We start from the raw sequence: 17557 nt of genomic DNA on the forward strand, positions 1-17557 counted from the left end.
TTTACACCTCGCATGCATTCCACAAGGGCCTGCTTCAGTACACAGCTCAACAGAAATACTGAATTTTTAAAGAAACGCATCCTAACATACCTTTCCTCGCCCAAAATCGTGGGTCGAACGCGGGTCCCTTTGTTGTGAGCTGAGAGGGAAATAGCGAGGGAATTTTACTTGACATAAATGTCTACGGAATTAGTCGAACACTAACTTTCCCATTGTTCAGGGAGTCAGTCAACAAAAAATTACTTTCCCAATGACAAAAATATCAAACGCTCTCCCTTTCATCCACCTCGCTCTCAAAACGTATGAAATAGAATTAAATATCTCGAGGCTTATGTTGTTGTTAGATTAAGTTGGCCTTATGCCAGCACATGTACTTGTTCATACGAGAGCCGCCGCCTACAGCTCCAGGTAAACAAATTCTAACTTAACCTAGTAGTCTAGACGAGCAGACTTCTGAAGATCCAAGAGAGAACAACAGGTTTACCACAGACGGAAGAGAGTAACCTCAACGTACTCACTTCCGCATTCAGCGTCCTTCCTGGTCTGTACCATAATTTACTTTTCCTATTTCCTATTGTGCTTTTGTTTCCAAAAGCCTGCTTAAGGTATTGCCCTTCTGAATAAAGAAAGCAGGAGAAATGACAATAAACTTTATAAAAGCAACAACAAATTGTTTAATATTAAACATCCTCCATTCATAAGTGCTGAAATGCCATGATCAATGAACAGATGTATGTAATCGTACCACAAGCCTTAGATTCCCAACTGAATAAAGTAATAACGCTTACATAATCTTCCTGCATCCGTTTGTTTGCTTGAAAACATCAAGGTCTTTCTGCCTTCCTTCAGGAAACGGGGTACGATCAGTTCAACCATGTTTGGCACAGTCTGAGTGATTCCATTTTGGTGCCACTGACTATCAAAGACGTCTCATCAAAATTCAGCTAAATTTGGCGTACTGAAAACTCCATAACGAAGGCGCTCTGACATCGTAGCCAAGCTCCTTTACTGATGGAGTATTCATTTTTTTATTTAATAATCCCATTATACCGTCACTACCATCAAGACTTAACACAATGCAAGTTGATGCTTAAAACTCTGACCAAGTGAAATTTTTAAAACAAATGAAGTCACCATAAAAGATTCTTTTTCTTGTGAACATCCAAACCTCAGGCTAAAATCAATTACAAGTCCGTTACTGCGACCTGTTCTCAGACCTTCAGTACTTCTATCCGTAATTAGGATTAGGACTATCACATAAATATCTCTGGAGGTGTTAAAAAGTTTAATGCCAAAAAGTAGGGAGGCGTTTTCCACCATAAATAATATCAAGACATTTAGCAGACGCCAAAGAACGGTTCAAAACTGTCAAGAAAGATAAACGCCGTCTACTTCCCGTCTAATGGCATGAAAAAGGTGATATATTGTAAAAACAAAATAGATAACATTTGGAATAAATGACACAAAGGCAGTAATAAAATCGCAGTGGTAATGTTATGAATATATAAATAAATATATATATATATACACATATATAAATAGACACACACACATACACACACAAATATATATATATATATATATATATATATATATATATATATAGAGATATAGAGAGAGAGAGAGAGAGAGAGAGAGAGAGAGAGAGAGAGAGAGAGAGAGAGAGAGCTACAGATGGTCTACACGAACTCATTGATAGCATCAATATTTTCCAGACAATTCTAAAAGGTTGTAACCGACCTCAGAAAATTGCTTAACATTAGCTATGAATGATTAAAAATACACCAGACAACAATAATGATTAATATTACAATAAAAAATAATCTTCTAAATAATGTCTGCACAGGAAAGGTGGGATGACCAACCTTCTTTTACATGACATCTTTTGATTAAAAGGGACACGATTATTAGCAGCAAAAACTCCTATGATTTTAGTCGACCTCGATGTAAAATATGCAGGTACTTGAAAAATGCAAACGAAATCATAATAAAAGTAGGAATAGGAATAACAACACAGCTAAAGCTAAATAAGAATGAAGAGAAAAAGTAGGAATAGGAATAACAACACAGCTCAAGCTAAATAAGGATGAAAAGAAACACGAAAAACAGGATATTCCAATACCATGATCAGACACCAAATGGCGGTAGAAGCATGACGTCAGATAGAGTATACGACCCATAAATAATCGCGTCATAAACAGAACCCGTGGCTCTTAACAATGAATCAAATTACACATACTTCCGGCATGACGAAAGACTTGAGTAAATGTTTACATTGACCTCGGTGGCTGCGCCAACATCTGTTTGGCCCCGGTAAAAGCATCATAGCATACATACAAACAAAGCGCTTAGTAGCTCCTTCCTTGCTGAAATGACAGCATTAGCAAAATTTGCAGGGCACATTCAGGGCAGTGCACTGACTGCTCCATTTAAATCTAATCAAAGACAAGAGTTAATGAGTACAGCTCATCTGGATAAAAATCTAAAGGATTGGTCATTGGATTCTTTCCAGCTCAAAAGCCAAAAGGGTGTACAACGGGGCACTCAATAATGCATACCCCTGCCAGGCTGAATCTTCCCGTTTCTTGACCTGGATTACCCTGAAAATCTAAAGACACTGATCTTCAGTTTATTCCCTGCTGAAAAAGCAACGTTTGTACAGCATGTACGGTAAACAAGGGGACACAGTACAGGGCCTATTCGTGGCAGGCCGATTTTTTTTTTTTCTTTAATCCGGTCTAGTTCCGAATCACGAACAAAATTTAGTCTCTGTTATTGACATAAGTCGAAAAGTAGGCGCAAGGCTTCTAATACCCTCCAACGCCTTACCAAACTTACAGGCCACCATTAGACAAGGCCCGGCTGGCATACAGTCATTTTTATTTAAATGAACTAACCATCAAAACCTAAAGTATTAGTTCTCAAGCTTTCTTACAGCCGCGCCTGGTTTTGGCCCACTAACAGAACCTTTGACTCATAAACCATCTTCCCACAAATAGTGCCAATCCAACCATGCATTTTCAGATACTGTTAATGTCTCGAGTGGTCCAGATAAGAGAGAGAGAGAGAGAGAGAGAGAGAGAGAGAGAATATGGTAAATCCATTACTGATCTGAATAAAAGAAGGGCAGATGATCCAAAAAAGAAGCCACAACCTCCTTGGGGGAAATCTAACATAATAAGAAGAGAGGTCAGATGCCACTAATCCCGTGCTCATTCCCGGAGTGCCAGAGGAAAGCGTCGAACAAGGACATTCTGATAGGTGGCGCTTGCAGAAACGAGGCCGTTGAGACAAGGAAATCGTTGTCATAGACGACTAAATTCCAGGAGAATCCGAGGAGACGCTCTCGAAAGGGATTTAGAGGCAACTGATGAGAATAGAAATTGTTAAGAGACTGGTCATCGACGAGTTCAATCTTCAGGAACGCTTTCTCAGTTACATACGGGCAATCAGAAGGGCCGATTTTCATTTTTATTATCTAAATTTTTATCTTTCACTTTTTCATAATCTATCTTTGTATTGGACCTGACATCGCCAGATGGGAAACGAAAAAAATAGTTGATGATGATGAAAATCTGCACTTAAACCCAAAAGATTGAGTCTGACATTGGACGTAGAATTTAATGTGCGAAAGAAAACAAACAAATGGCAAAGACTGAATAAACAATCCTTCCCGCTAAAACAAATACAGTTCACAGTGCCTGCTTCTGTTGCTGTTACTAATATTTTTGCAGCTGTTGTTACCAACACAAACCAATTATTGTAATCACTGTCGGCATTATAAATTTAATTATGACTGGAATACTATTATTTTTTACTGTTATCATCATTATTAGTGCCATTGTTGTTAGCAGAAAGATCACGTATAATTTTATCACCATGGTTATATATTAGATATTATTGTAATTTAATTATTCAAGTTTAAGCGAACTCTTTATATCAGCGTACACATAAGTACACATGCTTACATACACACAGATATATATGTGTGTGTAGACTTAGTGTTGTGCAGAACGTTACTATCAAAAACGGTGACTCTTGAAATAAATACATACATACACAGAAAAACACAAAGATATATACGTGTGTGTGTGTGTGTGTGCTCCACAGAATATATGTTAAGAACCGTGACTTCGGGATCTCTGTAAGACTTTGGAATAAAGTTGCTAATATTATACCTCCTACGAATTATGATCTTCCCTATGAGCACGAACCCGTGCTGGCACACGGAAGCTTCATCTCGACGAACGAACGCTCTATAAAATGTACATTATACGATAATTCATCCATCTAACTACAGCAAAACATTCCGGCACTTCTTATGTATTCCCAAATCATGTTCACATTTTCTGTACCTTTACCCAAGTCCATTCGCCATTTCGCGCAACTTTCCCTTCTTTTATTTCATATTCACTCGCCTTAACAGAATACATGTACGTTAGCCGAAGAAGATACTAGGAGTACGTTTACCTACCTTCATTTACCAAAGAATAAACTTTCTATTATCAACTATAAACTTTAGTCTCTTATTTGTACCATTATATACACCCCGCACCCAACAACTCACACAAACGCGCATACGCGTGCGCATGGTCCAGTAGTTATGAAGATCGCCTGACCAGCCAAAGGTCCCGAGTACGGTTCGAGCGTGCCAAAACGCTTTAGGCAAGTTCCCTTAAATACGAATGTGCTTTCATTGACCAATGAGGTGCATATGGCAATCGTAGTTGTTCAGTACTGGTGGGAAGGAACTAGGGCGAAGAATGGGTCATGGGACTAACGAATCCATCCAGAAACGATTGGCTACACCCTGTGATGTTGCCCGTCACAGAAGAAAGAGGTGTGTATAAGAGGTGTGTATGTGTGTGTGTATATTATATATATATATATATATATATATATATATATATATATATATATATATATATATATATATATATATATATATATATATATAATATATATATATATATATATATATATATATATATATATATATATATATATATATATATATATTTATACATATATATAAATATATATATATATATATATATATATATATATATATATATGTATATATATACGTGTAATTACACGTAATTTAATCTTAAGTCATTGTCCCTCCGAAAATAGAAAGCAAGAGAAAGGGCAATGAACTTAAGACCTAAAAATGCTTCAATATTCCACGCAGAAGCAACGAAAGCAGAAGCAAAATGCCTAAAACACCAGAGGTGTCCTCATTAAATTTTGGCTCGACATGATGTCTAAGCAATCCACACCCACATCTATACATCCTGATGACAAGACATCGAAACATCTCATTCAGAATCGGGTGAGAGAGAGAGACTGCGAAGATTCAACAAAGCGTCCAAAACATAATTGTGAACAGTTATGATGGGGTTTCGACGTGTCGGAGATCGAGAAAAACTCGATAATTAAATCAAGAGAACGTTTCAATTTATCAAATCTAAAATATGTTTTAGATATAACACTGAAGGTGCGCTTAGTGCTGTTGGAGCTCACCCAAGTAAGCAATACTGAAGAGAAATTTGTACTATACTGTACAATCTTACAATGAAATATTCAACAAGAAATCATTAACTATCAAAACGAAAGTCTAGCGAAAGACAAATGACAAATGTCTGCGAGACCCCCTTAAGTACCCTTATTTTCGACCCCCCACCCACCCATCATCCTAAACGCATACATGTTGTCACGCCTCTTTTTGCACCGTATAAAAAGAGCCTTAACGGACACAAATTATTTACAAACTATTTTCAGTTGCTGCATCACCATCCCATCTAATGGCAACAAACATACAGTACAACCTCCCCTACATGCATGTGAAATGTACACACGGGAACACGCACACTGAATACACGCATATATACATACTGTACATACATACATACATACATACATACATACATATATATATATATATATATATATATATATATATATATATATATATATATATATATATATATATATATATATATATTCAGAATACACGTTAACAAAGCAACTATATTCATACTCCATACAAGGAAATAGATACTCATGCATACAAGATTAAACAATTAAGCACCACAATTGAAATATATGCTAAAATATACCACTTTAATATGATCAGCAGATGACATGCGACGCTTGTGTAAAGGCCAAGCATAAACAATCACAGTCACCCTTGCGTGAACAGAACATGTTCTGTCACACGTCGCGACTCGCGAGCGGAGTACCAAGATACAAAATCGGAAAAGACGAGCCTGAGTGCATGTGATCTAGCATTATGTACATCTGTGCCCACATGCCACTCCCTAAACAACTCCAAGAAATGTCAGACATACTTTAAGTACCGTGAAAGAATTTATCTTTTTTGTTTTTGTTTCGTTACGATCGCACAGAGGTCTATCAACGGCCATTTTTCTTCGCTCTATCTATACCTGTCACTCTTAACGACCCCGATAACCTTCGTACTTCTCTCCCGAACAAGTCTTAAGCCTGTCATACGAGCACGGCGTGGCCAAACTATGAACCAGGTAGCCAACGGCACCAATGTTGAATTTATTTCTATAAACTGGTGTCGCAAAGCAGCCTAAGACGGTGCCAGAATGATGTCAGATAGCCTAGCACTTGTGCGACATCAGTGTAACGAACGTACGTAGCTTCTATTGTGCACAAATGCAGGAACATTACATTGGCTACTCGGTGCAGTTTGGCAGCAACATGCTGAAAGACGCCAGCGAATCGTTCGTGTGACACTGACTTCAGCCACAAGTTCTTCCATCATCCCGGCTCACGTCTCATTACTAGGGACACCCCAAACCCGGGGAGCCACCTGGAGCCAGCCAATGGTTCGCCACCTCCCCGCCCCTAGCGCCACCCCCTTTCCCCGTTTCTCTCTGAGCTTGGGGTTTTACCGGTTGCACCAACGCCAAGCTAGCTATCACGTCCACTTTGTCTTTAAATTTAGTCTCAATTAATATATATATATATATATATATATATATATATATATATATATATATATATATATATATATATATATATATATATATATATATATTCTACACAAAATTTTATGATTAAATATTTATATATGAATAATCTTTCTGTAAAACACACACACATACACATATATATAATATAAAAGCAATGCTTTTACGAAGGAAAAAGAAATCAATGGATTACTGCAAGGGCCTTCAGACTTATAGTCCTTATTTATGTAGCTGAAGAAATATAGAAATAAGCTTACAAAGAAAGTTCGTATTCATGACATTTATACACGCTTTCTTTTCAAACTTATTTTGATATTTCTTCAGTCTGCTACGTAACTGTAAGTCGAAAGGTTCCATATTTTCAGTTATACATACACACACACATATAATAATATATATATATATATATATATATATATATATATATATATATTATTGTGTGTGTATGTGTATATATATATATATATAATATATATATATATATATATATATATATATATATATATATATATATATATATATATATATATATATATATATATATATATATATATATATATATACACATATAGACAATACATTCCAAATATTGCAAACAAAACAAGTGCTGCTCTATCGCAATTGTACCGCACAACGTTCGCTGTATCTCGGTTGTCCAGACAGCGAAAAGGGTCTTCAGAAATTCAGAATCCTCGTTTACTTGGCTATCACTCGGTCCCACTGATGACGTCACGGCTGGGGTGACGAAAGACGGGGCACATGAGCTTGCTCAAAACACCATTAGTCGCAGGTGGCCCTCCGATAAATAAGACGACGCTGCTAACTTCTCTTTCGTTTGTTGGAACTAATATACTTTTGTTACAGTAGCCTCTCTAAAAACAAAGCCTTTGGGTTTTTTATTACCTATCTGACCATTAATTTGTTTCACGGGACGGGATATTAAAGGAATTGACGTTTCTTTACATTATTCTGAGCAATTTTTTGTGAATTAATATAAATATTTTCTTTACAATAAAGTGGGTATTACTGTCACAAGGATTCTTCAGATAACAAACACATAATATATCCACTGCAAGCTCCATTTACTCATGGCCATATATTATGCCATCTAGCAATAATTTTTATAGCATATTCTCTCGAAACTCACTTTCTTCGAAATTATTTCCTATTTTCACAGAATAACTCACTCTGCCGTCTATATTTTTCTCGAATAAAGAGGCACTTTTGAATTTTTTATTCCTCGAAATCATTTTTTCCACTTCATGATAGCAAAAGATTATTGTGTAACTTAATTTCAATTTGACTTTTAATTTAACTTTATTTTAATATCACTTCTCGAATAAAACGAAAATCATCAACTGACTTTTATCTTACACAACCTTGCTTTACGTCTCGAATTAAAAGTTACTTCTACCTGAATTCAACTCCACATTTACAAAATCCTTCCTCATACTAGAATAAGAGGTCAACCCCGACATAAATTAATTTCACGGCCAATACTCGACGTAGGTGGCGCCAAAGACTGGCAAATGAGTAGCGACGGTTGAAGATCATAGGAAGACAAAGCCATGAAATAAAGACGGGATGAAACAAGATAACAGCTGCTGCATCTTCACGCACAATCTCTGGGTGTCAGCTTCGATTACATAAAGAGCAGTCCGCGGTGAAAACTAAAGGAGAGATCTTGAAATTAAACCGATAAAAATAATAGCAATTTAAAGACGGTGATAATTATAAAATTATGATAATGATTTTAAAGCTTCACCATTTGTAAAATAAAGATAATGAAAAAAAATCAGTATTAATAGTATGTTAATTGTCGTAGCAAATAATATGAGGAAAATATATGAAAATAAGAAAAAGGACTCTTATCCGAATTCACTTTCCTTTGAATTGTTAGTGAGAAAGATCAACGTATACGATCAACAAAGTTATTACAAAATGGGGATAATAAAATTCACCTCCGCGTTGTTACAAGCCTGACTGCTTCCCACAAACAGGTGTCACACGGTACAGCGAGTGCCTACGACATAAGCTTGAATAGTTTTTATATTTCACAAGAAATCTCTCGGTTAAATTTCAATTAACATTTTAAAATTGTACTGACTTTTAGCGGGTTTGAATCTTAGATTTAAGATCTCCTGTCGGGTAAAGGAATTATCGAAATAATTCTACAACTGATATGGGCTAGCCTTCACTAAAATAAATTACTATGCTGACTTTCGTCTTTATGATTATAAACTCAAACTTTCCGTGAGCCTTTGGTAAAATAATCTGTGAGCAACTCTTTGACAAAATACATCATTACCTTCATTGAAGTGATATTTTGGTTAAAAAGTTTCAAAATTTCTGTTGTTCACTATCGTGGTTATAATAAAATTTATACTGCTGTCAGAAAGTCTATACTAAGTATATTCATGCTTGTTGTAAACTATAGTCGTTATAACAATAAATTCCCACTTCCTTGATCTGCATCTCTGCTAAACTTAATTCACTTTCTGTTGCTAAACTTTAACGCAACTTCATAAATTTCTCCGAAAATCCTACATTAATTATTATTCCGGAAGTTGGATATTTTCCTTCTTCAAGGTAATCCGATGAATTATGTTTCCTGAATCGATAAAATACAAAACGGTTTTCGCATGCCCGTATAAATTTCCTCTACTCGGTTAATCACAATAGCTTATTTTCCGTAAAGAAGAAAACAGTAAAATAAAATTTATAAATTCACCAAGATAAAAAAAAATGGCCAAACAGTAAAAAAAAATCATAACCTTATAAATAAATCTCATCTGTGAATATTACGTCACGAGGAAATTACCTTGTGATTTACAGCGTCAGGTGCAAAATTTAGGGGAAAAATAGCTTTCCCTTACGTCACGTCCTGTCTTTGAAGTTGGAGGGCATGAGTATGTGTAATTACAATAGCAAACATTTTTAAAAATATATAAAATCACTTACACACATTCTAGATGTGGGAATATCTTTCGATACAGACATTTAATTCGTTCCTCGATAGTTGAAAATGACATGCAAATAATGCTTATATTAATACTGCGCTTATCATTAACATGTTCAATGAAGCTACGAGTAAAATGCCCATCAACAAGTCTACCAAATTCCCTGATAACAGAAAGCCAAAATGTGGAAAAAGTGTAAAATACAACAAGGAACACTCGCAGGTTCTGAAAGGTAATCAATAAACAGCACGCAGACCCTCAGTGATATTATTACACATGTAATATTTTTAGGCTCGATTTTTAGCCTAACTTTTCGGCACCTGAGGTAAGACAATGGACTAACTTCAAAGTTATTTTTTTCCATAGGCGACAGTTTACAGTGCCGCAAACCGGTTATTTCCTGGTTCTCACTGTTGCTACATTTTTGTAGAGTACAACACTTTCACTCTCACTCTCCGTGTCATTAATATAATACAGTAATTGGCTTTTAATTCAGTTAGGGGCTTGCTGAGGAAAAATATAAATAAATTTGAGTTACAATCCACGCAGGGATGCGATGGCAAAGTTCTACTACCGAAAGACCGCTTGAGGGTCATATTTGTACTTCGGTAACCGTAAGGAAACCATAGTCCTCTGAATGGCAAGAAGTAGCTCTCGACAGGCCTTGCAAGCAGGCAAGCTTCTTTACCTCCTGGTCAAGGAACGCAGGACCTGCTGCAAAACAATATAACCTCTAGTATTTGCATTTCTGAGCCTTTTTCTAGCTTCTAGAATTTGTTTCTCGAAATCAGACAAAATGTCTTAATCACGGACAAAATGTCTTGTCTTAGAATCATAGACAAAATATCTTGTCTTAAAATCACAGACAAAATATCTTTTCTTCAAATCACGGACAAAATTACTTTTTGCAAAATCATGGACAGAGTGTCTTGTCTTAAAATCATGGACAAAATTACTTTTTGAAAAACAACGGACAAAATGTCTCGTCTTAAAATCATGGACAAAACTACTTGAAAAATCATGGACAGAGTGTCTTCTCTTAAAATCACAGACAAAATGTCGTCTTAAATTCATGGACAAAGTCTTTTCTTAAAATCACGACCAAAATTACTCTTTGAAAAATCACGGACAAAATGTCTTGTCTTAAAATCGCGGACAGAATGTCATCTTAAATTATGGACAAAATGCCATTTTATCAAAATCACACGGACAAAATGTCTCGTCCTATAATCACGGACAAAATGTCTCGTCCTATAATCACGGACAAAATGTCTCGTCCTATAATTACGGACAAAATGTCTCGTCCTATAATCACGGGCAAAATGTCTCGTCCTATAATCGCGGACAAAATGCCATTTATTAAAATTACGGACAAAATGTCTTTCCCCCTTTGTTTACATCATGAAAATGGGCCTTCTATAAATTAAAAAATAAACTTTTCCAATCTTTTAGCTATGAACTGTTTATTTTCTCCCATTTGGGATACTTTTAAACCAAGTAACTTTCTTTAAATTCAAAGTAATTTATAATAAGACGAGGAAGGTTTTCCAGTTTTCCATGTGTGCAGGATGTGCTTTAAATCTTTCGAACACACAGCTGACAATCCGTATATATAAACATCTAGATTTCTAAACATAATACTGAATTTTCACTGAATATTCACGGATCTCAAAGGGATCCTCACCACAACGGCATGAATATCTCACACCCTTTATTGTGTGAGATTAACGCAGGGCATTTGCGTTTACGTGAGTGCGTGCGCGTGTGTGTATGAACTCGAGTGTAAGCATGCGACTGAGTATAGAAAATTCTCCACTCTTACACATCTGGCAATACTGCTTTCACATAATGACTTCGCTTTGGTGCCAAATCTGACCTTCACCTACCCTTCTCGTAGGTAAGGAAGTGAGGGACGAGGAGACATTAAACTGAGGTAAGTGTCATCTCCATACCCGACCAGGGAGGGGTGTTGCGAAGGACGAGTAGACAAAAAAGTAAAGTGTTACGTCACTCACTGGACGTTCATCCATCATAATGAGAAAAAAAAAAAGGCCAAACGTGAGGGAATCAATGAAATCAATGACGCCACACCTTACTCTCGTGGTATCGTATCTCGTAATTGTGATAAAGAAAGTGGAAAAGGCCGTTCAAGAAAAATCACCTTCGGGTTCGAAGTTAATCAAGACGCCTTTGGCAGGTGAGAGAGGCGCTCATGCATTCTCTTCAAAATCCTGGGGGCATTTTTGGCGTCAGGCAGCACATGATGTTGGCAAGGAAGAGCGGGCACTGGCACAGTCTATTGGCACCCCAGTAACCTCAAGAGGTGGAAGTGCTTAGCGTGAGGAGGTCAGTTAGATACGAGACTTTGCCCTGCTAGCAACCTTTTGTTATGGAACAAGTAAAACTCGCAATGCAACGGCGGTTTTGATCCGATTTCGGAAAGAGGGGAGATCCTGCAGAAATATGTTGGGTATTGAACCGCGAGATCAAAAGCCGGGAATTGGAACACTTTGCTGGCACTGCAATCAACTCACACCTGTGAAAGATGTCTAAAAAAGCCCCCGCTAGAATGGATTATTCTTCAAGTGGTATTGAGGAGATACAACGTAAGGACTTGGCACCTCCTCAGATTCGTCTAAAGATAATAAGTCTGAACTTGAACGACAAAGGTCAAACAGTGGCGCCTCCCCCTCAGCCTCCCACGCAATCCCAAAGCAACGGAAGCCTCGTACCCTACATACGGAAGCCCCTCGTCTTAAAGAAGACCCAAAAACTACGGAGTTTCGAACACATGCTGCAAGCAATTGAGGGAAAGCAGCGTGCGTCGTCTCCCGCCGGTCGTGATCGCAAGGTCCCTAGTGATGTCCCAAATGGAAACATTTCTTGCAATGGACACTGTGCGAGGCAGGAAACGTTCGATAAGGAATCTCAGACTGACCACACGCCTGATAATAACGACCAGTCCGACGACGACGATCCTACGTACGTTATATTCATTCGCGGGATGAACAAAGCGTTCACAGCAAACCAGCAGGAGATTGTCAACACGGTCGTGAACTTGTTGAACAAACACGTCATCTCCGTCTCGGCGAAGGAGCACAAACTCTTCGCAAAGAGCAGAAAAAGACCTTCCGCGGATTGTGTCAATCACATCGTGCTGAAAGGAGCTCTTATGGCCATCAACGAACTCGTGGATGATGGAGTCTTAGAGGTGACGCCAAATGGTCTGATCCTGCTCACGCAAGGACTCACATTCACGATATGCCTGCACAGGACTCTTGCTCAGTTTGCGAAGGATATCTGGAACAGCCGGCACGCAGAGTTCATCAGGGACGCCTGGATGAGCTTCGGAGGGCTAGCGGCTGTTCTCGTTATGTCAGCCACGAGGCAGTGAGATGAACATTCATTCTCAAGAATGAAAATCTGATAAAATGTGAAGGTGAACTCATGTTTGTACAATTATAAATAAGTATAAGGTGAAGATACTTCCATTTGTGCAAGTTAAAATAGGTACCATGAAATACAATGTTGTACATTAAGAAGAAAATTCACGTTTGGATTTGCATGGTTAAAATGTGAAGGAGGTACTGATCGTGCAAGCAAAAGTTTAGTCAGCTGCAACTACTTCTTCCATAAATGTAATTGTAATTAGAAAAAACGAATCAAGAATGACGTGACACGAACGTAATCATATTTCAGATAATTTCTGTAAATTCTGTTTCGGTGAAAACGGTGGTTATGTGTATATAGTGCTTCAATATGCCCATAAAAACTCGTGTGAAGACCAGAGTTAGTACCTCGCGTTCTTCATAATTCAAATGGGGAAGGCTTGGTGTTAATTTTAGCTTTGGTACCACAAGTACAAGTCAGAATCTTCGCTATATATATCTTGGCGATTGGGATCAATTAAATAATGTTGTTGCCAGTTGCCTCAGAGCACTAATAGGAGTTATTGTGTAAATTTAGCATATGTACTGACCAAAGGACAAATCAACTGAACCCTTCTTTACATTAACTGTTGAGAGAGAGAGAGAGAGAGAGAGAGAGAGAGAGAGAGAGAGAATCTGCAATGTTGAACCATGATCCAAAATCCAGAACAAACTTCACAGAACTAAGAGAACGTAAACAAGGAGAGGCCATTTCGACCCCTCCTGAGAGTACAACGGATATTTGGGGAGGATAACAACGCATCAGTGAATGCGAGTGATAAACGAGCCTATGACTGTCATGGAAATTCTATAGCCTGTGTGCCTTCTATAGCTAGAATCAGCTAAGACGTGGATCCATGGCATCATGAGAAAACAATCACTGAAAGATGCTGCTTCTCTCCGACGAAGGACTGGTATGTCCTTTCAAGGGATCAAATGTTGATTCATTGTAACCTCTTGTGTAATCAAATTCAGACGTTCTCCAGCAATACTTGGCTAGCCTACAAAACTTCAGCCGTACCTTACAGCATCTTTTCATTTTTGTTTGTGCTTCTAACTTCTAGCATTTTGTTCTTCGATTTCTTGTCCTGTTTCCTATAGATTAATCATAGATTTTTCAAATTGCACGCTTTTAGCCCTCGGCCTAAGGCTTGCCAGGTACTGCCTAAAAAGATTTTGTATAATTTATCCATAAATTTCCCAGACGGAACTAAAAGGCTGCGCACTATAGTTCGTCGAGCGGAAATCAATTATTGGGAGCACTTTGTTGTACAATCTATATTTAAAGATGAATTATATTTATTTGTATTATGTAAATAGAAACTATTTGGGGGAATCTTTTATAAATTTTACAGCCAATAAGCACAGACTGCATTTTTCTTATATCTTAGGCTTAGAACCATGAAATCATTAAGATAAATTTTCTATGTTAAAAAAAAATGGATGTAAATCTTCATAAAATAAAAATTAAAAAATGTGTTACTTTCTGAACTTAAAATTCTGGGAGAAAATTATTTTCAAAGCTCCATAGGCTGAGATATTAAAAGATATTTCTTTTAAAAAGAGCACTGAGTATTAAATTTTAATTTTCAACATTTATGGAGAAGATTCAACGAAAATTATTGCGGATTGAAAGATTCATTATACTAATTGATATAATATGCTGGTCATTTTAAAGTGAAAACATTACAATGTTTTACAACTGCATGTAATTTTTTTTTTATATATTTCTGCTAATACCAAGATAGCTTCTTCGAGCACTCTGCTTATGGTGTGCGCAGAGATTTTACCACCTATATACCTCTCCTCATCACTAACATAGTCTTTTTTTGGCCGAGTGTCTCATTAAAAGTCCGTTAATTCACATAACAGATTTCACGTAGCGTTAATTCGTAAGGTTCTTTATCTTGAAAATTTCTCAACCTTGCTTAAACGAGCTTTGACTATATCATAGTGCAAGGTCCTACGAAAAAGTATATAACAATAAACAGGTAAAGCTGTTGACGGTTAAAATGGTGAACACTTTGCTGACTAATTTTTCTGTAATGCAAGATACTGATCGGACCTTCCTTTCAATTCGGGATGAAGAACCTTTATCTTTGAGGACTTTTCTTTCTACTTTTGCTTATGTTATGTTTGCTACTGAGGAGTCTTCCCCTGATTTCATATAACAGACATGTATTAATGGCCACATTACTTGGAAAATATATCTGCTATATTTCAAAAAGGCAATTTCACTATGTTGAAAATGTATTACTTGGAATCATACCACCGTATGCTTCAAGTTCACTTGATCAATTTTGATCAATGTATCCTTAAATTTTAAAAAAATATCATCTTAATGCCTTAAATTCAGTCATTTAAAATGAAACCAGAACTTCCCATTTTTGCACTGAAACAAAAGCAATTTACTGCAAAATAAAGAGCGCATACAAATCCTACTAAAATGTTTCAAAAATGTACGAAGCTGAACTGTGCAAATATGTTTTTCATAAATCCCAAGTGTTACGTAAGCCTGTGATATTATGTACATTATCTCTTTTTCACTTCTATTATATTTTTCTGATAATTTAATGTATGTTTTATATCATTTATCTTAAATGCTTTCCAAATATTCTGGTATATATCTATCCACAGGTTTTACTCTACCTCACAACTTTTATACTGTATTGAAATATTTTGTTATGTGTAATGCAAAAAATTGTAAAAAAAAATACTGTTAAGTGGTTAAGCAGGTCTCAATATAACTCTATTAATAATTGTCCATTATATTTTAGCTAATTTTGTAATAGACTATTGTCGTATTTTTCCCCTGTGAGTAGAGAGAACACTTACTTGTTACCCAAATTTAGGCAGAATTATGTGGAAACTAAAGTCACATTTGATGACAAAATGGATGGGAGTTATTGCTGCTACGTAACGTAAAAGACTGTATAATTTATCACAAGCGAAACCAACCCTAACAGATGTCCTAAAGTAACCATCTGTCTAAAAATATCATGCCAAATAACATTCAAATTACAACAGGCTCAAAATTTGCTTACCAAAAAAGTTAATATTTCTAAAAATGAACTACATCCAAGGTATATTAGCCAACGATAAACATTATCAAGATAAGGAACATAAAATAAGTTTCATAAGACAGGAAATACAACGAAAAGAACCCTAAAGTCAAATAAAAAAACTTAATGTTTTTAGGAAACTTGACGGAGGGACGGATAACCTCGTTGCAGACCTTCTGCAATCTCCCAAACACACAAACTAAGAGGCAGAACGGGTACTCACCAAGTATGGTGAGATTGGCAGCGGAGACGGCCTTGCCAACTGGATTCTCGGCAACGATGGCTATCCTTCCACCTTGCAGCTTCGTCGTCGTGGGAAGCTGCAGGGTGTGACATCCTCCTCGACTGCCCAGAACGTACTGGAGCTGCCCACGGAAGTACTCCTGTCCCGTGATAGGGCTGTCGTTCAGCGTCCAGTGTACCTGAGAAAGTTTTGAAGAGGGGAACTGTGAGTAGATGATAATAAAATGCGAATGAAACGTTCTAACAGGATATTAGATCGAAGTTCCCTTTGAATCTACATTGGCTGCAAGGAAGAGTGGGGGAATAATAGTCCCTTTCACAGGAAAATTATTTGTTAAGATGAGTTATGCTATTTGATCTTAATGTTGATGATATGCAAAACTTCCAGTAAGAAAAAAGAATAATATCTAACGAGGCTCTGTCTCCACTCTGAGAGGATCCATCTTCGATTACTGTGCCTGTTGATCTGTTTTCCTGCTGCCTCTTCTAAAAGTTTACTTTCCATCGCAGAACCGATCTGTAACTGATTCAGTCTTCCATAACTCAATAACAAATTAGTTTTTCGTTGCCAGCAGTGAATGACTTTCTAAAACGAATTCTGCCGTTTCCCATAACAATAACATTTAAGTGATATATTCCATCAAGTTCATATCAATACCTACCACAAAATAATGCAATTTTGTCCCTTTTCCTGAACTCTTATCTATACAGAATAAATGTTAAAAAACGAAATAAGATTTTCATTTATCCTTCCTTATTCCTTTCACTTCATAATCGAAGAAGTTCAGCTATCAAATGCCAAGAAATGATAGACGATAATTTATATATAATATTGGCTGAAAAGAGAGAAAAAATAATGC

General features: G+C 36.7%; 2 protein-coding genes across 16 annotated transcripts in view; one reads left to right on the plus strand and one right to left on the minus strand.

The window, feature by feature from the left end:
• LOC136836607 (titin) overlaps window positions 1–17557 on the minus strand; it is a 356015-nt gene that overhangs the window by 53702 nt on the left and 284756 nt on the right. For all 15 annotated transcript variants that reach the window (XM_067101069.1, XM_067101067.1, XM_067101061.1 and 12 more), the window contains one exon: window positions 16678–16876. In XM_067101069.1, coding sequence (XP_066957170.1) covers window positions 16678–16876 — 199 coding nt within the window. The remainder of the gene's footprint in view (window positions 1–16677; window positions 16877–17557) is intronic.
• Window positions 12258–17429, plus strand: LOC136836613 (uncharacterized). The gene is made up of 2 exons (XM_067101078.1): window positions 12258–14306; window positions 16591–17429. Exon 1 carries the CDS (start codon window positions 12510–12512, stop codon window positions 13356–13358), a length of 849 nt encoding a protein of 282 aa, XP_066957179.1. The 5' UTR covers window positions 12258–12509; the 3' UTR covers window positions 13359–14306; window positions 16591–17429.

The sequence above is a fragment of the Macrobrachium rosenbergii genome, chromosome 56 (genome assembly GCF_040412425.1).
Source record: "Macrobrachium rosenbergii isolate ZJJX-2024 chromosome 56, ASM4041242v1, whole genome shotgun sequence".
In the NCBI taxonomy this organism is placed as follows: domain Eukaryota; kingdom Metazoa; phylum Arthropoda; class Malacostraca; order Decapoda; family Palaemonidae; genus Macrobrachium; species Macrobrachium rosenbergii.